The sequence below is a fragment of the Syngnathoides biaculeatus genome, chromosome 23 (assembly GCF_019802595.1).
Source record: "Syngnathoides biaculeatus isolate LvHL_M chromosome 23, ASM1980259v1, whole genome shotgun sequence".
Lineage (NCBI taxonomy): Eukaryota > Metazoa > Chordata > Actinopteri > Syngnathiformes > Syngnathidae > Syngnathoides > Syngnathoides biaculeatus.
In genome coordinates, this window is record NC_084662.1 from 1476309 (window position 1) to 1499801 (window position 23493).

General features: G+C 41.4%; 1 protein-coding gene across 7 annotated transcripts in view; it reads right to left on the bottom strand.

The window, feature by feature from the left end:
- nt5dc1 (5'-nucleotidase domain containing 1) overlaps nucleotides 1–23456 on the bottom strand; it is a 66245-nt gene extending 42789 nt beyond the window's left edge. The window contains exons 1-4 of one of the 7 annotated variants that reach the window (XM_061811736.1): nucleotides 22935–23456; nucleotides 15555–15723; nucleotides 15266–15357; nucleotides 9401–9472 (exon numbers count right to left, since the gene is read on the bottom strand). In XM_061811736.1, the coding sequence (XP_061667720.1) occupies nucleotides 9401–9472; nucleotides 15266–15357; nucleotides 15555–15578 (188 nt within the window). In that variant the 5' untranslated portion in view covers nucleotides 15579–15723; nucleotides 22935–23456. Of the gene's footprint in view, nucleotides 1–6490; nucleotides 6552–6864; nucleotides 7792–9400; nucleotides 9473–15265; nucleotides 15358–15554; nucleotides 15724–17967; nucleotides 18061–21299; nucleotides 22865–22934 lie in introns of those variants that run through there. The other 6 variants (XM_061811734.1, XM_061811735.1, XM_061811732.1 and 3 more) reach the window with 6 other exon arrangements.
- Nucleotides 23457–23493: the final 37 nt, after the last annotated feature.

The following is a 23493-nucleotide window of genomic DNA, read 5'->3' on the forward strand; positions in this document are numbered from 1 at the left end:
TCATCCAGCAAAATAGTTAACACAGAGGATTTTAAGACAAAAATTACCATGTAAGGATTGGAAGTTTGTAGAAAGCCAATGTCCTTCTAAAATAAAATATCTGGATTTATGGATAACAAAATATGGCTTTGCTGGCCAGGTCAATACACAAAAAATAGTTAACCTGCAGGATAAAATAAGAAACACACACAAAAATGATAAAAAAAAGAGAGTAAAGATGGCTATGACGATACAGAGTTTTGGATGTTAATCGCCATAAAAAGAAAAGGGAAAAAAAGGATAGAAAAGGAAGAACGGGAAAAAATAGACAATAAGAAAGAGGAATCAATTATGTTTCATAGAAAGGAAGATGATGAGACAGGACCAGTAGGAGTAAGGCAGGAAGGGAAGCAGGGAGTTACACACCCACACACCACCACCCCAGTTATAACGCCAACTGCTCTGGGGTATCCAGTGCTGTATCCGCCTTTACCCCCTTCACCTCCTTCACCTCCCCCACACTATGGAGGAACAAATAGAGTAACTAGATCAGGAGGAGCAGAAATGGAATGGTCAAAAACATGGGAAAAGACTTTCTCTCCCATGCCAAAAATAGAGCAGTCCGACGAAAACATTGAAGAAACATATCCCATGATAGAAGTGGCAAATCCTAATATTCAAGATGATCAACTACCCACCATTTTGGTACATAGAACCTGGACTCAAGATGATGTGAAAAGGGCCATAGTATCACATCTCATAAAGTTGATGTAACAGAATTCGTCCAGAGAATGGAAGACTTAAGAAAGTCTTACCATTTAAATGGTGTGGAAGTCGAACAAATTTGGATGACAGCAATGAAGGGAGATTGGCACAGTATCAGAGGAGATTGGAACCCAAACGATAAGAACGAATTACTCCCCCACCACAGTAGGGAACTTAATCATCGCGTTAAAGGATTAATAGAACGCACTTCTGCTAGATTCAGACAAAGAGCTAATTATACTGCCATTGGAAGAGCAAAACAAAAAGATGAAAACATTAGAAGAATATAGAATCAGAATGACTGCATGTTTCAAAGCAAACAGCGGCATTCCTGAAGATCATACTTCAGGCAGTGTGTATCAAGAGCAATTAAAAAATGCTCTCCATGCTAATTCAAAAAGTTCTATAAAAAAATGGATTGAAAAACATTGGGTTGACAAACCAATTGGAACCCTGGAACAATACATTAACTAAGCACAACACGCAGAAAGAGTGCTACAAAATAAGAAAAAGAAAGTTGACACCTTTCTGACAGAGGAAGGAGAAATTTATGGAGCTTTATGCGAAACATTTAATAATCGTGGCCGCAGATGAGGAAGAGGCAGGGGAGGAGTAATGGGGAGGAGGCGTGAATTTGATCAAAAAGAAATTATTTGCTGGTGTTGTGGAGAAAAAGGTCACATTTCACACGACTGCCCTAGAAACAAAATGCCCACCACCACATGACTAGAGCAGCCACCTTCCCATCAAAATGTCACCACCGATGCTCAAGAAACAGATATTGAATTAAATTTACAGGAAATTCTTGCATTAGATGTGGCTAGACCTGAGGAGGAACTGCTTGTGAACAGGAAGTCAATGAAATTTTTGTGTGACACAAGGGCATGTAAAACAGCATGTAGAGAGAGCATTCCAGGATGCACCATGTCAGGAAGGAAAGTGTTTGTCAGAACAGCTCAGGGAAGGCTCTCTCTAGTCACTGAAACAAATCCTCTATGGGTGTTAGACCCCCTTGGAGAGTCCTGTAAATTGACAATTCTCATGGTCCCAGATTGCCCTGTAAATTTGTTGGGAAGAGATGGCTTGCTCAAACTAGGACTGGGCTTAGTGCCCTCTCCAACAGGAATTATAGAAGTAAAAAGAAAAACAGAATTACTGGGAGGACAGTTGAATGTCTGACAAAATAGAAACCCAACACCCTATTATTACACCTTAGACATTCCAAACAAACTTCCCACAAGAACAGGAGATCTCTTGCTGCAAACAGCCCGAGACATAATTGAACAACCACAAGATAAAATGGGGAGTGACTCACTGCATGTGACCATGTGGTACAAAAATACAGAAGGGTCTGATAAACAGTACAAGATAAAACTATTACAGAACACACCAGCCAACATGACTATTGATTATCTGTACTCAGATGGTATATCAGTAGTGGTGGCAGGAGCAAGACTGACTGACAAACCGACAAACTAATTGCATTATACAAGGAATTGACACCCCCACATATATCATTATACAAACAAACTGTGCAGGATTTTAAGATTTTGGGACAATTTGTACAAGTAGCACGAAATGTTTCTGATTGGACAGAAATAGAACCAGGCTTAGATTATAGTGAGGAGACCGAACTGTACAGAAAAACACTTCATTGGACAGTGCAAATACAAATGGGGTTACACTCATACTGACCAGATGAAACAAATTTAACCCTTTTAGGCCTCACTGAAGATGAGGAGGATTTGTTAAAAGGTGTGCCTGATAAATTATGGTCACAAGGACCATCAGATGTAGGACTCATAAAAGGAGCATTACCGATACAAATCAGACCCAAACCTGAGTATGGGCCCTGTGTGCGACAATATCCACTGAAACCAGATGCACTAGAGGGAGTAAAACCAGTACTTGATGACTTGCTGAAGGGCAGGAGTGATAGTGGAGTGTAATGACTCACCATGCAACACACCCATATTTCCTGTAAAAAAGGCCCCTCCTTCGGTGGGATGGAGGATGGTCCAGGATTTACAAGCAGTAAATTCAGCAGTAATACAAAGAGCTCCTTGTGTCCCTGACCCACACACATTTTTAAGCAATTTGAGACCAGACGCTGCTGTCTTCACAGTGGTAGACATAAGTAATGCATTTTTCTCAGTCCCAGTAGACAAAGACAGCCAGTTTTGGTTTGCATTCACGTTCAGAGGGAAAAAATATACATTCACAAGATTGCCCGAAGGGTATTGTGAAAGTCCAACAATCTATTCACAAGTAATGACAGCAAGCATGTCCAAGTTTCAACCCCCAGGGGGCAGTCAAATTATAGTCTACGTAGATGATGTGCTTGTAGCTTCACCTGATCTGGAAACCTGTAGACAAGATACGATAGCATTACTCAAGCATTTGGCAGAAGAGGGTCACAAAATAAGCAAGAAGAAACTGCAAATGTGTAGGGAACAAGTAAAGTATCTTGGTCACAGTTTGAGTAGGGGGGGCGGCCAACAATTTTGGAAGATAGGAAGACAACCATTCTACAAGCTCACAGACCATTAACAAAAAAAACAAAAGTCATTTTTAGGCCTTACAAATTACTGCCGAGCCTGGATACCGAATTTTGCTGAAATAACGGCACCGTTATCAAAAATAATGCATGAGGAAAATTTAAAAATGACATCCCAAATAAATTGGACAGCTGGGGCAGAGCGGGCCTTTTGTGAGAAAAAGCAAGTTTTGGTGTCAAGTACAGCTTTAGCATTACCTGACTATTCAAAACTCTTTGTTCAAATGGTAGATTGCAAAGGAGAATATATGACATCATTACTGACTCAAACCTAGGGAGAAAAAAATGCGATCAGTGGCATATTTCTCATCCAAACTGGATAGTGTAGCATGTGCATCTTCATTGCGTCAGGGCTGTGGTTGCAGCCTCAATGGCTGTTGAGAGTAGTTCCTCCATCATGCTTTTTCACCCACTAACACTAAGGGTGCCACATGCCGTGTCAGGCCTACTGCTACAGACCAATATGACGTTTTTGTCCCCAGCTAGACATCTATCATGCATGGCCATATTGTTATCTCAACCACACCTCACACTGGAAAGATGTACTGTTTTAAACCCAGCTACCCTTCTACCACTCCCTGACGAGGGAGAACAACATGACTGCCAAGAATTATCTGAACAAACTACTAAATGCAGACCAGATTTAAAAGACCAACCATTAGAAACAGGACAAATCTTTTTTGTAGATGGATCATCAAAAAAGAATAATTTTGGAAAAACACAAATGGGACATGCTGTAGTAACAGAAACACATTTTAAAAGCTGAACCGTTGCCATCACACTATTCATCACAAGCTCCAGAAATAGTGGCACTAACTGAGGCATGTAAATTAATGAAAGAAAAATGTGTTACAATCTACACAGACAGCCAATATGCTTTTGCTCCATGTCACATATTTGCGCAATACTGGAAAAACAGAGGAATGGTGACATCTACAGGAAAACCAGTGACACACGCAGAGCTACTACAAAATTTGCTCATAGCAGTTCAATTACCAAAAGAAATAGCCATATGTAAATGTGCAGCACACACATCAAATACAGACAAAGTATCATTAGGAAATGCACTTGCAGATAAAACACCAAAAGAAGTAGCAGCCAAAACCTTTATGGGATTAGCTGACCATGCAACAGATGAAGACATACTTTCAAATGATGTGTTAAACAAAATGCAACAACAAAGCTTGCCAGCAGAACTAAAAATGTGGGAAAATAAAGGCGCCACATTACAAAATGGGATTTATGTCAGCACAGACAAAACCTATTCTACCAAAAAATTAAGTGGGCGGCAATATTGAGCCACGGGAAGTCTCATGTCTCAACAGGGGGAATGGTAGCCTTTGTACAAAGGCATTATACAACCTATGGATTGAACTTGTATGCAAAAAAAATTTGCAGGGCTTCTTTGACCTGTGCTCGGCATAATCCACAAGGGAATGTGCGTCCAAAACGTGGTCAGTTTCCTCAGGCTACATATCCATTTCAGAGAATACACATGGATTTCATTGAACTAAACAAAAGTGAGGGAAAACAATACTGTTTAGTCATCATTGATGCTTTTTCAAAATGGGTAAAAGTATTCCCGAATAAACAACCTGATGCGCCATCAGTAGCAAAAGCATTATGCAAAGACATCATACAATGATATGGTATCCCAGAGACCATTTATAGTGATAATGGAACACACTTTGTAAACAAAATGCTTGACAAAATAGGACACATGTTCCACATTAACTTGAAACACCACTGTTCTTATCATCCACAAAGTGCAGGGTTGGTAGAAAGAATGAACGGCACAATTAAGAATAGAATGAAGAAATGCATGGAAGAAACATACAGACCATGGACGCAATGTATAGATCTAGTCAAACTACACATCAACATAACAAGCATAACAGGTCTCACTCCATTTGAAACACTGTTTGGGAGACCATATAAATTACCGATATTTTCCACACAATGGGAGATAGATGACGAGGCAAATTTAGCAGACTACATGAGAAAAACATTACAAAAAAGAAGTGAACTTAAATTACCAGAATGGGATATTACTTCCCAACAGGATCAACAACTGGTGGTGCCAGGCAACTGGGTGCTGACACGCAGCATAAAGAAGAAGTACTGGCATGGTACAAAGTGGGAAGGCCCATTTCAAGTATTGCTGACTACACCGACAGCAGTGAAAATAGCAGAAAGAAACACGTGGATACAACTTACACGCTGTAAAAAGGTCATCTCAGCTGAGTCACCCGAAGGGAAAGGTGAGCAAAGACCAGCATACGGTGGGTGCAGATTTATAGTATCTGAAAATACCTGAAGGCTGGTGAAGATTTAAAAGACACCTGACTCATTTAGGGGTGACTTGGTCGACATGACTTCAAGATGGCGAAGTGAAATCATAGCACGTTGGGCTGCAACTGCGACATCAATTATGATATTTTTGTTCATATGGTACCTTTGGACACCTGCACAGCTGACAAAAACACGTAACATAACCAATAATTATACTCAGTCAACTATGCCTACTACACATAAGCTAAAGAGGCGCAACCTCATTTCAAATAAAATTGATAAACAACTATGCGGCAGTCACCTCGGCATGAGGGCAGGACTCCATATGTGCCTTCCAATGAATCAGCTAAGCACTATTTTAATTCCCAGGTCGAGTCTAACTGAACACTCAAATAAAGGGACCCTGCAAGGAATAAGGCATAGATCAAATAAATGGTATCTGACAAATAATGTACGAGACTCCAGGTGGAACACCCTGATGGCGGACAAAGGTAACAGATGGACCCCCTCCTGGGGAACATCATCATACTCTCGACATCACAAACGCCTAATGACCTTGCTTAAGACAGAAACAGGCCGTACAATACAAGTAAATTTAGCTAAAGGTTCAATTATTCCACCAGCCTTTAAGCCTTCTACCACACCTTGCTGGGGATTCCATCTATGGGCTTATGTCAAAGGAAACCCCCATTTCCTTCTCACCATTTGCCAATTTAACGCTACCCTGAACCCAAATGCCAGACAAAAGAGCCCGTATACTATGGAGGGGGTTGAAATATTTCAACCAAAAAAACAGGATGGACATTTTTTGGCAGTGACCGGTATTTCACTAGTACGAAATAATTGGTTGTTGTTAATGGAGAATGCAGATAGGATGGTAAACTATAGTTGCATCACCTGCATGGGCCCCAGTCCACTACTACATGTCATTCCAGCAGCAATCCCACCACAGTGCACCCTGGAAGTAATGACAAAAATAACTCTTAACACCACTTGTCAGAAATGGAATAGTGTTTATCCAACAACTAATGCAGTAAATGACAAACCGATATTTTCTACTAATGTTGCATTAGCCAATTTCTCCTGTGTTAACTTTACAGGGACAGGTGTTAAAATGGGAAGTCTCAACAAAACATGGTGTCATGTTATCCATCGCCAAAATGCCCCTCTGCTCCCACGCAGCGATGTGTGGTGGTGGTGCGGTGGCCAAAAGTTGTATGACACACTGATAAATGCATCAGGAACGTGTGCACTGATATCACTGCTCCTACCTGTGACTGTGTTTCCATCCACAGCAGAGGATATACAATTGGCTGCATCCATCTTTGGACCTCCACTCGTTTTTTTCCTGAAGGCGAAGGACCTCTTGGAAAGATGGCGATACGACATACATTGATGCAATCGGCATCCCACGAGGCGTACCAGATGAGTATAACTTGGTTAACCAGATTGCTGCAGGATGGGAATCCATCTTGTTATGGATAAAATGTTGACAGAATCAACTACATTCATTATAATGTACAGAAACTAGGTAACTAAACGGAAGCAGGCTTTATTGCCATAAAAGAGCAACTAGCTGAAACCTCACTCATGGCGTTCCAGAACCGCATAGCGGTCGACATGCTCCTGCCCGTGGGTGGCGTCTGCGCAATGTTCGGTGACCAGTGTACGTTTACTCCAAATAACACAGCACCTGATGGATCACTCACAAGGGCCACTCAAGGCCTCCACACCCTGAACCACAAGATGAAGGAGCACTCTGGCATGAGCACATCAGCCTGGTCTGAGTGGTGGGAAAAATGTTTGTCAAGTATAAAAACTTGGTGTTCTCTGTCCTTGTTTCTATAGCTGTGTTTGCAGCTATTCTTACATTGTCTGGATGTTGTTGTATTGCCTGCATAAGGGCATTACTTAACCAACTTATAACCACTGCTATTGCCCCGACAAATTCAAAATTGGCAGAAATATATCCACTATTGGCACAACAGGTTAATGACAGTGATGTTGTTGACCACGATGATGATGTTATGACTTACAGACCTGTTCTCTGATTCAGAAGATTACAAGTAATTAGTACTATATTTTCCTCCGAGTGTAACTATGTTTGTTTTCATAAATACGACTCTGTGGAATAAAGCCGAAAGGATGATCTATTAGATGATGTGAGGATTTGAGCACATGTAGGATAGGGGGATAATGTAAAAATAATTGTAAATATAATTAAAAGACTTTCTGCCTGCAATGAAGAAATGCTTTACTCTGCTCCAATTCAGTGACTGTTTCTGCCTGCAATGAAGAAATGCTTTGCTTTGTTCAAATTCAGTTACTGTCTCTGCCTGCAATTAAGAAATGCTTTGCTCTGCTCTAATTCAGTTACTGCCTCTGCCTGCAATGAAGAATGCTTTGCTCTGCTCTAGAAAACGTGGTAGCAAATGTAGGAATCATTGTGATCATAATTATCATACATTTGCTTCTAATAAAGAAATGCTTTACTCTGCCCTAGATAACGTGGCAGCCTCCTAGCAGGAGATAGCAAGAACAAAAACATCTAATCATCAGAACTGTTAGAACTGGTGCCTGTTAAAGAAATGATGAGCACACATGTATTAAGCAATCTCACACACACGCACACGCACATGAACAAAACATGTACACTTTTTTTCAAACTGTTTTGCTTGTCGTCTCCTTTTTGTAACATCCATGTAAACAAGGGACGTCTCAAAAATAATAATGCTGTGGATAATCAGAGAGTGCAGTGGTGAACTGTACGAGACAGTTCCTCGCCTCTCTCCTCCCGAGACTTGAACTGGTGTCTTTGCTTCCTTTTTCGTCCTGTTTAATGAATGTCTGATTGGTGAACCTGACAGAGAGGAATGAAGATTAGCCAAAGTAAAACAGAATATATGTGCGGGAATGAGAGGGGTGGAGGAGGAAGAATGAGGCTCCAGGGAGAAGAAATAGTGAGGGTGGACGACTTCAAATACTTGGGATCAAATATCCAGAGCAATGGTGAGTGTGGTAAGGAAGTCAAGAAACGGGTCCAAGCAGGTTGGAACAGCTGGGGGAAGGTGGCTGGTGTGTTATGTCACAGAAGAGTCTCTGGTAGATGAAGGTCAAAGTTCATAAAACAGTGGGGAGGCCGGCCATAATGTACAGATTAGAGACAGTGGCACTGAAGAGATAACAGGAAGCAGAACTGGAGGTGGCAGAAATGAAGATGTTGAGGTTCTTGCTAGGAGTGAGCAGGTTGGATAGGATTAAAAATGAGCTCATTAGAGGGACAGCCAAAGTTGGATGTTTTGGAAACAAGGTTCGCGAGAGCATACTTCGATGGTTTGGACATGTCCAGAGGCGAAAGAGTGAGTATTGGTAGAAGGGTCCTGAGGATGGAGCTGCCAGGCAAAAGAGCAAGAGGACGACCAAAGAGAAGGTTCATGGATGTTGTGAGGGAAGACATGAAGGCACTTTGGGTTAGAGAGGAGGATTCAGGAGATAGGCTAAGATGTAAAAAGATGACACGCTGTGGCGACCCCTACCGGGACAAGCTGAAAGGAAATGAAGAAGAAGACAATGAAATGGGACACAATGCGTTTACAAACTAATGTGCGGCAATAACAGCACAACATCATTTTCAACATACAGTAAATAGGCAAGGGGAGGGTGTCTGGTGTTAAAACTTGGTGCGCCATTTCACACAGGACAGCATTTTGGTAAAAAGGTGAGGAAGAGGTCATTTTAAAAGGCGAATGTGAAAGGGCCATTGTGTTTAGTTGTTTTCCATGTGTGTTTTATAATGCAAAAGCATACCTCAAAACAGTTCCATCTTCAGCAAGTTTCACTAAGTTTCCATCTTCAAGGTCCACCACTAGGCCCTTGAAACTTGACACAAAATGAAACAATAAATGAAAAATTCCACAAAACCAAGTGATATAAAAGTTTGTTTCAATTTTGAACATTTTCAATCAGATCAATGAAATAAGATGCTGCTGAAAACATAGCTCCCATAACGGCTGTTGATGAATTTATATAGGGCACCCATAGAATTCATCATTACCTACAACAGGGGTCACAAATCTTTTTAAACCAAGAGCTATTTATTCCATTCATTCATTTTCTGAGCCGCTTATCCTCACAGGAGTCATGGGAGAGCTGGAGCCTTTTCCAGCTATCATCAGGCACAAGATGGCAGGTATACCCTGAACTGATTTTCAGCCAATCGCAGGGCACATAGAGACAGACAATACTCACACTCAAACCTAAAGGCAATTTAAAGATCCAAGAGCTACTTCTTGGCACTAATTAAGTCTGAAAGATACAAGTGTTAGACACACTTCTGAAATAAATTTCCTCAAATCCATTTTCCTCCCACATCCCACAAACATGCATTAACTGGAGACTCTAAATTGCCCTTAGGTGTGATTGTGAATGGTTGTTTCTACATGGCCGCGGTCATCCTCTCCTTAATACAGTGCAGTTGGCCTGTCCTATGTGCAGAAAAACACCCCCAAGCACTATACTACCACCCCCATACTTCACAGTAGCCCTTTCCAGCCGTGTGGAGTTGTACAATTTTGTCTCTGGTGTCTTTGGACAGCTCTTTGGTCTTAGCCATGTAACAAGTTTGACTCTTACTGATTGTATGGGGTGGACAGATGTCTTTATGCAGTTACCTCACACAGGTGCATCTGACTCAGAATAATACATGGAGTGGAGGTGGACTTTTAAAGGCGGACTAACAGGTCTTTGAGGGTCAGAATTCTTGCTGATAGACAGGTGTTCAAATATTTATTTGCAGCTGTATCACACAAATAAATCATTTAAAAAAACATACATTGTCACTTCTGGATTTTTCTTTTTAGATTGTCTCTCACAGTGGACATGTACCTACGATGAAAATTTCAGACCACTCAATGATTTTTAATTGGGAGAATTTGCAATATAGCAGGGTGTTCAAATACTTATTTTCTTCACTGTATGTGTCCTGCAATTGGCTGGCAACCAGTTCAAGGTGCGCCCCACCTGCTGCCAATATATAGCTGGCATAGGCTCCAGCACTCCCGGGACCCAAATGGATGGATACCTTTAATTATATGTCGTAATTAATAATTATGCTGATTATTATGAAGTCTTTTAAACATTATTTCAAGATTTAAATTTAATGTTTCCATGGAGAGTGGCTGATATTTAACACTCCATTTTTCTCACTAAAAATATTTCCAAAGGTGCTATTAATATGAAAATGTCACCTGATGTTGGGAACAACCCAGGTATTTTGTTGGCCTTTGCTCCAATAGGGTGGTGAGATGTATTGAGAGATTGAAAGTGCTGCCTCATCTCATTCTTCATTTGTTCCTCCGATGGTTTGGGGGATGCTCCTGACTCAGTCTGTGGCTCGTGTCATCTTATCTCTTGTTCCTTCAATAGGTTACGTAAAACTGGGGAATCTTTCTGGGCCTTTTCCTCCTTCAGTTAAACCCCTTTTCTAGTGAGACAGACAGTCTGTGCCCCCCCCCCCAAAAAAAAAAAAAAACAGCAGAAAATGTCCAACTTCACTGATTATCTAGTCCACACATCTTAGAGCCACTTATTTAATTGTAAAAGCATTGTGAAATGTTCATGTTCAGCGTGTCGTATCAGGAGAGATCCACTCATGAAAACTTCAGCATCCAAACATTGCACTTTTTTGATCATTGAAATCTGCTTTCAGTACTTTTGATTGCCGCTTCATATTATCCAGGGGATAATGGCAGATTTCACAGTTGTGTGCTCGTTGTCATCCAAGATTTTTTGTTGTTGTTGTTGTCGTCATTGTTGGTCAAACACTATTTTGGTGTTCTTGCTGCAAAAAGGTTTCAGATCCTTAACACTTCATCACAGCTATTAACATTTTAGGGTGCCAACATTGGGGTGCTTTGTAAGATTTGATTTCAGACCATTCAGTGGTGAGAGATGAACATTCTTTGCATTTTGCTCACATCCGTTTGTCTGATTTCAATATTTTGTCTTGATTTTCATTCAGTTTCTTGTTTTGTTTTTTTGCCCTCCATTGTGGCGACCATTCACGTCTGCTTTCTCTGGCTTGAAGAAGCTGCTGGTTTTCTGTCCTCTCTTTTGGATCCTGTCACATATATTTCGGCTTTACTCTGAGTTAATTCTAGGGGGAAATGCTTGATGATCCATTACCATTTTCACAGTCCACTTCCATCCTCTTTGTGGATATTACTGGCTGTGTGTTTGCATGATACTGCTCACCATTTTGAGATATTGGTATAGTGGTTTCATCCCATGACTGTCCAGTTACCTCTAGTAAAGCTTCAAGACAGTGAATTTTTTTTTCCCCAGGACCGCCATCTTCTGTTGCAGTGAGTGAAGGCATCTTGTTGCTACATGGCTTTTCTGAATTAGCAGGCTACGCTCATGTAATCGTGAAGGGGAATCAAAAAATATTGGGAAATGACACCTATGGCATATCTACAAAAAGTACAGTCCCACGGGTTTAAAAATATCCAGGAATTGTTGCTTTTAACTTCTGCAGGGAGAAAAAAAAGCTAATGAGCAAAAAAACTGTAAACAGATGTGAACAGCAAGCAGAGTGAGCAAAAACATTGTCTGCACTGTATAGGAAGAGCAGTGGCAATTGGGGATTTTTAAAAGTTGTTAGTATTATTTAAGCCCTATAAATAAATCATCAGTACAATTGGGTTCATTGCTGTGTAGTAAACTCACTAACAAAGTCATTGCAATAATGCTGAAAAGAATTTAAAAAATAATAATATTGCACCGTGAGGTTCTGTACACTATTTATTTTTAGTATTAATATGTACAGCCATATGAAATGTTGGCTGGTTTGCAGGGGGCTCCGTTTAGGGGATTAGTGTGTCCGTGTCTGATTAGTACTTAAATTATGATTTTGATCTACGTTGATATTTTGTAGTGATTGAATGTGTGTTGGCGGCACGGTGGATCAGCTGGAAAGTGTTGGCCTCACAGTTCTGAGCTCCTGGGTTCAATCCCGGACCTGGCTGTGTGGAGTTTGAATGTTCTCCCCCGTGCTTGCGTTAATTATAATTGAACACTCAAAATTGCCCATAGGTGTGATTGTGAGTGTTTGTCTCAATGTACCCTGCGATTGGCTGGCAACCAGTTCAGGGTGTACCCTGCCTCTTGCCCGTTGACAGCTGGGATAGTCTCCAGCACTCCCACAACCCTTGTGAGGATAAGCGGCAAAGAAAATGGTGGATGGACCCCACTGAAAATGAGATGATGCATTCCAAGGGGCTATTGTTGAATTACAAATGGAACAAATAGTCCACAAAATAAAATATTTGTGTTACATATGAGGTCACCAAGCTATGATTTGCATACTGTGATAGCATGCAGCCCTATGGGGGCACAAACCAGTGCAATCTGTAGGGCGGTCCCAAGCCCGGATAAATGCAGAGGGATGCATCAGGAAGGGCATCTGGCGTAAAAACTGTGCCAAACAAATATGGGAGTTCATCTAAAGAATCCCATACCGGATTGGTCGTGTCCCGGGTTAACAACGCCCGCCCCGGGCACTGCTAACCTGCAGGGCGTCGGTGGAAATTCAGCTACTGTGGGTCGAAGACAAAGAAGAGGAGGAAACCGGATCCATTGTCAGAAGAAAAAGAGGAATGCACAGAGCCTACAACTGAGTGTAGGGACTTTGAATGTTGGGACTATGACAGGAAAAGCTCAGGAGTTGGTTGACATGATGATTAGGAGAAAGGTTAATATTCTGTGCATCCAAGAGAACAGGTGGAAAGGCTAAATAGATGGAAATAATATTTTGAGAAGTTGATGAACGAAGAAAATGAGAGAGAAGTAAGAGTTGAAGAGGCAAGTATGAAGGACCAGGAAGTGGCAATGATTAGTAAGGGGGAAGTCAGAAAGGCACAACAAAGGATGAAAAATGGAAAGGCAGTTGGTCCTGATGACATATCAGTGGAGGTATGGAAGCAATTTGGAGAGATGGCTATGGAGTTTTTGACCAACTTATTCAACAGAATACTAGCGGGCGAAAAGATGCCTGAAGAATGGAGGAAAAGTGTTCTTGTTCCCATTTTTAAGAACAAAGGCGATGTTCAGAGCTGTGGGAATTATAGAGGAATAAAGTTGATGAGCCACACAATGAAGTTATGGGAAAGAGTAGTGGAGGCTAGACTCAGGGCAGAAGTAAGTATCTGTGAGCAACAGTATGGTTTCATGCCTAGAAAGGGCACCACAGATGCATTATTTGCCTTGAGGATGCTAGTGGAAAAGTACAGAGAAGGTCAGAAGGAGCTAAATTGTGTCTTTGTGGAGCTAGAGAAAGCCTATGACAGAGTACCAAGAGAGGAACTGTGGTACAGCATGCGTAGGTCTGGTGTGGCAGAGATGTTAAAATAGTAGAGGACATGTATGATGGCAGCAGAACAAAGGTGAGGGGTGCCTTAGGTGTGACAGAAGAATTTAAGGTGGAGGTGGGACTGCATCACGGATCAGGTCTGAGCCCCTTCCTGTTTGCAGTGGTAATGGATAGGCTGACAGATAAGGTTAGACTGGAATCCCCTTGGACCATGATGTTCGCAGATGATATTGTGATATGCAGTGAAAGCAGGGAGCATGCAGAGGAATAATTAGAAAGATGGAGACATGCACTGGAAAGGAGAGGAATGAAGATTAGCCAAAGTAAAACAGAATATATGTGGGTGAATGAGAAAGGTGGAGGGGGAAGAGTGAGGCTACAGGAAGAAAAGATAGCGAGGGTGGAGGACTTCAAATATTTAGGGTCAACAATCCAGAGCAAAGGTGAGTGTGGTCAGGAAGTCAAGAAACGGGTCGAAGCAGGTTGGAACAGCTGGCGGAAGGTGTCTGGTGTGTTATGTGACAGAAGAGTCTCTGCTAGGATGAAGGGCAAAGTTTACAAAACAGTGGTGTGGCCGGCCAGGATGTACGGATGAGAGACGGTGGCACTGAAGAAACAACAGGAAGCAGAACTGGAGGTAGCAGAAATGAAGATGTTGAGGTTCTCGCTCGGAGTGAGCAGGTTGGATAGGATGAGAAATGAGCTCATTAGAGGGACAGCCAAAGTTGGATGTTTTGGAGACAAGATTCGAGAGAGCAGACTTCAATGGTTTGGACATGTTCAGAGGCGAGAGAGTGAGTATATTGTCAGAAGGGTCCTTAGGATGGAGCTGCCAGGCAAAAGAGCGAGAAGAAGACCAAAGAGAAGGTTTATGGATGTGGTGAGGGAAGACATGAGGGCAGTTGGGATTACAGAGGAAGATGACACGCTGTGGCGACACCTAACGGGCAAGCTGAAAGAAAAAGAAGAAGAAGAAGAAGATAGCTTAAAATAGTGACTTTGAATTAGTTTCTTGCCCTTGCTTTCAGAACCACTAAACTAAACCCTCAGTTTTATTCTGGTTGAACCGTAGGAAATTCACACATGACTTAATATCTGTACTACAATTAAGAAGGGTTTATATTGGCCCTGTGCCATCTGGGAGCAGTGTGTCATCTGCTTAACTGTCAAAGCCGATGGCGTGTCCCCTGATGACATCCTCAAGTGGAAGCATGTATAGATTAAAAAGAAATTGCACCTAAAATTTATCCTTGAGGCACTCGACACTCAATTTAATATTTTGTCACTTTTTCCATTTGACTTACCAAAAATCCCAAGTAGTAGGTGTTAGGTTTAATAGGTCCTTATCATAGCCTTTATGTTCCACGAGATACTGAGCAAAACTCTCGTAGATTAGCTGCAAAAACAAGTAGAATCAAATTACTCAGTAGAAATTGGAAAAGCATGAAATTCAGAAACACATTCCTTGCAAAATTCAATTACATTACTCATGATCTGAAAAAAAATTAAGAACAGTTTGAACCCCCCCCCCTTTTTTTTTAAAAAAAATCCAACAGAAAGAAATATAGTAAGCACAGCAAAACAAATTATGACCTGATCTAAAGCAGGAGCAACCATTGTAGAGATGAAAGTGGACTTTTGTGAAAATTCCTGAAAATAGAAATGTGAACACTGAAGGTGTGAAGTCCTGCTAAGTGGGTCTGGGGCATCCCCTGGGAAATTTTTGAAAAAAATAGATGGCTGTTGTGCATTCTGGCGATATCTGTGAACAAAATTCAGACAAAAATTTAAAGTAAAATGTTTAAGTCCTGACAAAAAAAAAAAAAAAAAATTGGGCATAAATTCCCCAAGGGCCAAGCCCAGATTTTTTTGCTCCCAATCCCCCTATCACTAGAGAGCACAAAATCACATTTGTCATTAAAATATGCCATCTTATCTCAAGACAAATGAACTTGGAGAACTATTCAGTAAAGACATCTAAAATTGTCCTTTCACCCACATTATACATATTATAGTATAATATATAATACACACGAAAATATATCAAAGAATTTCTACACCGTGAAGCAAAACATGTTAAAAACGTTAATCTGTAGTAATTACTATTAACATTTAAGTCTCAAACTTGCTACGTCGTGTTGTACTGATACACTTGACCAGATTACTCGCTACCTTAGATATAGATCTAGTAATACTAATAGTATACTGTACATGCAATATTAATCGGACATCTAAACTGCCCCATGGTGTGATTGTGAGTGCGGCTGTTTGTCTCTATGTGCCCTGCAATTGGCCAGCAAGCAGTTCATGGTGTACCACGCTTCTTGCCTGTTGACAGCTGGGATAGGCTCCAGCACTCCTTGCGACCCTCGTGAGGATAAGCGGTGAAGAATAAAAAAAATATATATATAGAGAGAGAGAGAAGAGAGAGAGAGAGAGAGAGAGAGAGAGAGAGAGAGAGAGAGAGAGAGATAGAGAGAGAGAGAGAGAGAGAGAGAGAGAGAGAGAGAAGAGAGAGAGAGAGAGAGAGAGAGAGAGAGAGAGAGAGAGAGAGAGAAAAACTCACGTAAAAAAAATGTACGGGTATGGTCAGTCATGCTCGCAGATAAAGTTGTGGGTGTGATTAAGGATGACCTTCAAATAATTTACTGGATTAATATAACATAACGGTAAATTAAAAATAAAATACATAACCAAAATAGAAAACTAATATTTCAAACTTAGAAATGATAGTTTCCAATTTCATCTGATATTAGCAGAACATGATATAAACCACTATTTGAAAATTTTCATCATGAAAATTCTTGATCTGACAAACTTTATCTGAATAAAAGTTAAATGTACTGGCCTGTTAAACTTGAACAGTCTATACCCGCAATGTTTTGAAAATGCTTAAAGTTTAGTTCAACATAATCGGTCTTCGTGGCAACAAGCTTGCAATACATTTTAAACAGACATTCCTGTCGCCAATCGTGATGGTTTGTTGTGGGAGGGGTTGGGGGGGAGCAACCAACACAGCAATTGCCGTAAATTGGAGGCCGGCTTGCTAGAACGCGCCTTTATGTGCATGCGCTCGACGTATTGGCCACACCTGAATCAAGCGACGAGGTGGATGATTGTCTAACGTTGTTGTTTGTTTGTTTTATTTTTTTTACACCATCACCCTGCCTCGCGATCAACGCATGGAGCACCCCTGGTGTAACTGAATTTCGTTTGACATGGCTCATGATGTTGATGACTTTCGACGTAAATGCGCTCGCATTACGTGAAGCAGTTCTGAACATGCGTTTTCGTACATGCTCCATACATGCTCAGTACGGTTAACTTGCATTTCCTGTTTCCGGGTGAATACCGGATGTTTTGGAGCAGGCTTGTTAAGTTAAGAACGTTTATGAAATAAACACATAAATTAATATCAAGACAACACAAAATAAGTGACATCTTGAGAGAATGCGAGGGGAGGGGCATTACTGTTACTAGTGTTAATGCCTCAACATGGCTACGATTGTGAAAGCAAAACAACGAACTCAAACGCATGGTCGTTCACTGTTGTCAACTAATACCCACATTAATTTTAGGCAAATTTTCCTCAATTTTCCAGAGGAATTTTCATGAAAATGTGAAAATCCGGAAATCCGGGAAAATCCGGAGGACTTTCATCACTGCATTGACACCGTTGGGCAATATAGAATCTCTAATTAACACATTTTTGGGATGTGGGTGGAAACTGGAGTCCCCCCATGCAGACATGGGGTAAATATGCAAATTCCACACAGGTAAGGCCGGCATTTGAACCCCGGTCCTCAGAACTGTGAGCCAGGCACTCGAACAAGTTGGTCACAATGTCGGTACGATAGCTTGTGGCCCCGTCTTAATATGAAAGATTAATTTTAGTGCGGCCTGCAGATTTAATATGACACATTGCATGCGGAGCTGAACGAACCAATCACGGTGAGGTATATGGCTCTTGACGGCAGGACATCTGGCGAACTTATTGCATACTCACGATATTAGACGAGAGCTCGAGATACAGTCAAGATCAGTACGTCGAATGCCTCACCACCTTAACTCGCTCATGTGTTCAGTAAGTCTAATGCCTCACCACATTCACTTGCTCACTCGCTCATTTATTCCTCCAATCAACTGGGCGGAGGAGGAGCCATGAACCCGCTGACTCTGATCATAACGATCTAGATCATCCGTGTGGATATCTGTGACCACTGAAACTAAAATTTGAACGCGACACTGACACCAAGTGGAATTATTATACAGCCCCAAACATCTCTTTTTCAAAGCCCGCAATGAAGAGAAAGGCTTGTGATAAGCACAGACAATTTCATGAAAAGTGGGGAGTGGAATATTTCTTTGTTGAGCACAGGTGCACCCCGATGTGTCTTATTTGCACTGAGAAAGTTGCGGTGGACAATGATTACAATTTGAAACGTCAATACAGAACTAGACATGCTGAGGAGTATGAAAAATACCAGGGAGATGAAAGAGCCAACAGGGTTGCCACTCTTAAAACAGGTCTACTGAGGCAACAACATTTCTCCACAGATACATTGTTTGCCTTGAGGATGCTGGTGAAAAAGTACAGAGAAGGTCAGAAGGAGGTATATTGTGTCTTTGTGGCTCTAGAGAAAGACTATGACAGTAACAAGAGAGAAACTGTGGTACTGCATGCATACAGTGAAGAAAATGAGTATTTGAACACCCTGCTATATTGCAAGTTCTTGCACTTAGAAATCATGGAGAGGTCGGAAATTTTCATCGTCGGTGCATGTCCTCTGTGAGAGAGATAATCTAAAAAGAAAAATCCAGAAATCACGATGTATGATTTTTTTAACGATTTATTTGTGTGATGCAGCTGGAAAAAAGGATTTGAACGACTGTCTGTCTATGAGCTAGAATTCTGACCTTCAAAGACCTGTTAGTCCGTCTTTAAAAGTTCACCTCCACTCCATGTATTATCCTGAATCAGATGCACCTGTGTGAAGTCGTTAGCTGGATAGACACCTGTCCACTCCATACAATCAGTAAGACTCAAACATGTAACATGGCCAAGACCAAAGAGCTGTCCAAAGACACCAGAGACAAAATTGTACAAATCCACACGGCTGGAAAGGGCTACGGAAAAATTGCCAAGCAGTTTGGTGAAAAAAGGTCCACTGTTGGAGCAATTATTAGAAGTTAAACACGACAGTCCATCTCAATTGGAGTGGAGTCCACTGCAAGATATCACCTCGAGGTGTCTCAAATATCCTTAGAAAGGTGCGGAATCAGCCCAGGACTACACGACAGGAATTGGTCAATGAGCTGAAAAAAGCTGGGACCACCATTTCCAAGGTGACTGTTGGTAATACGCTAATGTCATGGTTTGTAATCATGCATGGCACGGAAGGTTCCCTGCTTAAACCAGCACATGTTAAGGCCCGACATAAGTTTGCCAATGACCATTTGGATGATACAGAGGAGTCATGGGAGAAAGCTTTGTGGTCAGATGAGACCAAAATGGAACTTTTTGCTCATAATTCCACTAACCGTGTTTGAAGGAAGACGAATGATGAGTTCCCTCCCAAGAATACCACCCTACTCTGAAGCATGGGGGTTGTAGCATCATGCTTTGGGGGTGTTTTTCTGCACATGGGACAGGACGACTGCACTGTATTAAGGAGAGGATGACCACGGCCAAGTGTTGTGAGATTTTGGGGAACAACCGCTTTCCCTCAGTCAGAGCATTGAAGATGGGTCGTAGCTGGGTCTTTCAACATGACACTGTCCATAAGCATACACCCAGGAAAACCAAGGAGTGGCTCCGTACGAAGCATATCAAGGTTCTGGCGTGGCCTAGCCTGTCTCCAGACCTAAACCCAATCGAAAATCTTTGAAGGGAGCTGAAACTCTGTGTTTCTCAGTGACAGCCCAGAAACATGTCTGATCTAGAGAAGAACTATGTGGATGAGTGGGCCAAAATAAAAAAAATACTAAAATGAAAAATCAGTTAAAAAAAAAAAAAAAGGAAATTATCATATTTATATTGTTTGTTGTAACCTCCATTTCAACTTCACATTCAGCTCATTCAAGCCATCCTATAAACCACTCCATCCATCCATCTTCTGAGCCGCTTATCCTCACGATGGAAGCGGAGGTAGTGGAGCCTATCCCAGCTGTCAACGGGCGGGAGGCAGGGTACACCCGGAACTGTTTGCCAGTCAATCACGGGGCACATAGAGATAAACAACTACACCAAGGGGCAATTTATATTGTCCAATTAATGTTGCATGTTTTTGGGATGTAGGAGGAAAACGGTGTGCCCTGAGAAAACCACGCAGGCATGGGGAGACATGCAAACTCCACACAAGCAGGTCCGGGACTGAACCCAGAACTGTGAGGCCAACACTTTCCAGCTGAACCACCGTGCAGCTATGAACAACTCATATGACCCAAATTTTACAAAATTTCAAATTAAAAGTAAGAACTTCTAACTTTTTACAAATTTGGCTACAGTTGTCTTATCCCCCATTTCAATTTTCCCTCATATGAAGACATCTCTATAATACCTTCTATATTATTCCTTCCTTCTTTCTTTGCCCATTCAAACCAAACCTACAACAAAATATTTTCCACATTTCCCCAATTCCGATTTTCACCCACATTTAACATTTTGGAGCTCAAACGGACATTTTTCCTCAAATCAAGACAAATTCGACACTTTTCTCTCCTTCTCGACCAATTCAAACCATCCCAACAATATAAGAGTTTCCCACATTTCCCACATTCAAGTACCCACACTTAAGCACTAATACAAATTCTACATTATCTCTTCAACATTTCTTGATCAGTTCAAACCATTCCACCAACAACATACTTTCCCACATTCCTCCAATTTTCCCACACATTAAGACAAACTCTCCATGAATCCTACGTGCTTCAGTATTTCTTTCGCGATACAAACAATTCCAACTACAAAATATTTTTACATTCCCCATATTATACACTTTTCCACAATAAAATACCTTTTCCTCCTCTTGTTTTACTCAAGTTATTTCAGCTTTGGTTACCCAGTTTACAGAAAAAGTAAAACGTAGCCAAATTAAACCAAATAGAAATAAGTGTAAACGTAGCATGTTATAGAGAATGTAATTATAGTAAAGTGTCATTTGGAGAGTGACATCACACAAATTAAATATTTACCAAATAGCGGTGGGTGTACGTATGTACTTACGTACTCCCATTTGTGAGATACAGTGCTGTAATTGTATATCAAGCCAAACACACATCGATACAGGAAAACAGCAACTACCTTATCTCGCAGGATGCATTTATAATCACACTCACCTTGGAGGTCTCCTTCAGATGGTACCGGCAGAGCGTATGGTCTAAGTCGAAACCGACAACATCGTTATCCAACAAACTGAAAAAATCTGTCATCGTCGCTGAAGGTATAAAACGTTCCAAGCTTTCCAGAAGCTTTCACAATTACACGGTGTTCAGGTGCTGGGCCACACAATAAAATTGGCGACTCAGGGTGAATACTGTATTACACCGCAGTGTTTAGGTCAACTTCACTGCTCAAGTCAAGAATATTCAGGTGGAGCACCTGATTTAAAACATGTAACGCTACGTTCTACATGTGTAACACAGATTGTTCCACAAGCATCCGTGCAAATCGCTCATATGGTGGAGTGTGCGTCTTCTTCGTCCAAAAAGACGCATGGCAGGGTGACCTCTAGTAAATTGCATTACTGCCATCTTTCGGTTACACTGGTCAATCTACCTGTCCGCAAAAATGTCGGCGCCTCGTGGGGAGGATGCCCCACTCCTTGTCGAGGTTCCAGCCCCGAAGAATCGGCTACACGTTTTGTGTCCAAATCGGGAACGACGCGCGGAGAAGCATTTTATACTCTCGTGGACCATAATTGCAGTTGCACTCCAAATGATTCGAAAGAACACATTTAGCTTTGCTCTCGCCATGGCGCTCATTTTTCGAACACATAAGCAACATCATATGTTGGACTTAAGGTACTTGACTGTAAAACAAAGTAAATTACACTACTATCAAACCCCCAACAGTAAAATGACCACTTCTTGTTTCATATCTTTATGTCTGATGTTCATCACAGCAACAGCTGTTAACAGTGGTAACGAATTCAAAGAGTTATGATTCATTTTTTTGGCCGAAACTCGCCCCAATGAAGTATATTCAATATTAGAAATGACGGCGCCATGGCTCCCTCTTGCGTTTACAGCATTTCCACATAACTGCGCGAACCACCAGACGGACAATCGTCTGGATGAGGGCGTGAAAGCCTACACTGTAAAGCAAGTGATTGAGGCTACAGTCAAGCAAGCACCAGAGAGTGAAATGTTAACACCTAAATCATCAGGCTAACATGGTTCCATTTGCACAAACTATGGAATCTGAACAAGGTGTAACTACACTATCTAGAGCAGGGGTAGCCACATTTTTTTTCTTTTACTGTTACTGCAAAGAGCCACATGAGATTAATGATGATCATTCCCTCCCCAAACACATGCCTTTTCTCAGCCAGATTTATTGTAAATATCACACACCAAGATGATGGGAAAAATCTACTCTTACAGCATACCCAAAGCCACAGGCAGTAATTAAAAACGAACAAAAACTTGTGTGCTCTTTCTCACACAGACAAACTACCAGTTTCACCAAGTCTTATCTTGTATGTCACAATTCATTCATTCCATTCACACTTATATTCACGCTATTGGGTGAATTTAGCCTTGAATTATCTTTTGGTACATGTTTTGGGGATTTGGAAGGAAACCAGAGTATCTGGAGAAAACTCAACACAGGCACAGGGAGAACATGCAAGCTTCACACAGGCAGGGTCGGGATTTTAACCCCGGTCCTCAGAACTGTGAGGCCAAGGCTCTACAGCTGTGGCACCATGGTGCTCACTGTTATATATTGTAAACAATTTCATACCTGCCTACCTTAACAAATTTTCAAGTTTTCCAAGATAAAAAAAATAAATAAATTGCAGGCAGTGCGAAAAAGCTCTCAGCAGATCAGTTGCCAGACCTCAGTCTTATTAAGGACACGTTTATCTTTTTTAGTTTACTTACTTACTAATTGAGGTGTGGACAACTCGTTAGTGCATCTGCCTCACAGTTCTGAGGACCCAAGTTCAAATCCTCCCTCGTCTATGTCCAGTTTGCATGTTCTCCCAGTTGCTGCGTGAGTTTTCCCCAGGCATTTTGGTTTCCTCCCACAACCCAAAAAACAAGCATGGTAGGTTAACTGAAGACTCTAAATTATCCGTAAGTGTGAATGTGAATGCAAATGTTTTTCGTATATGTGCCCTGAGTAACTTCGGATTGATCAGGGAATCTACACACACCTGTCACTATTTCATTGTTAAACTGCCCCAAAACCAAGAACATCTGCACCTACAGAAACATTTACGATATTCACTTAAATAATTTCATGAAGAAGCTGTTTGCTGACCAGATCTAGAGCAAGTTTGTTTGTGTGTGTGTGTGTGTGTGTGTG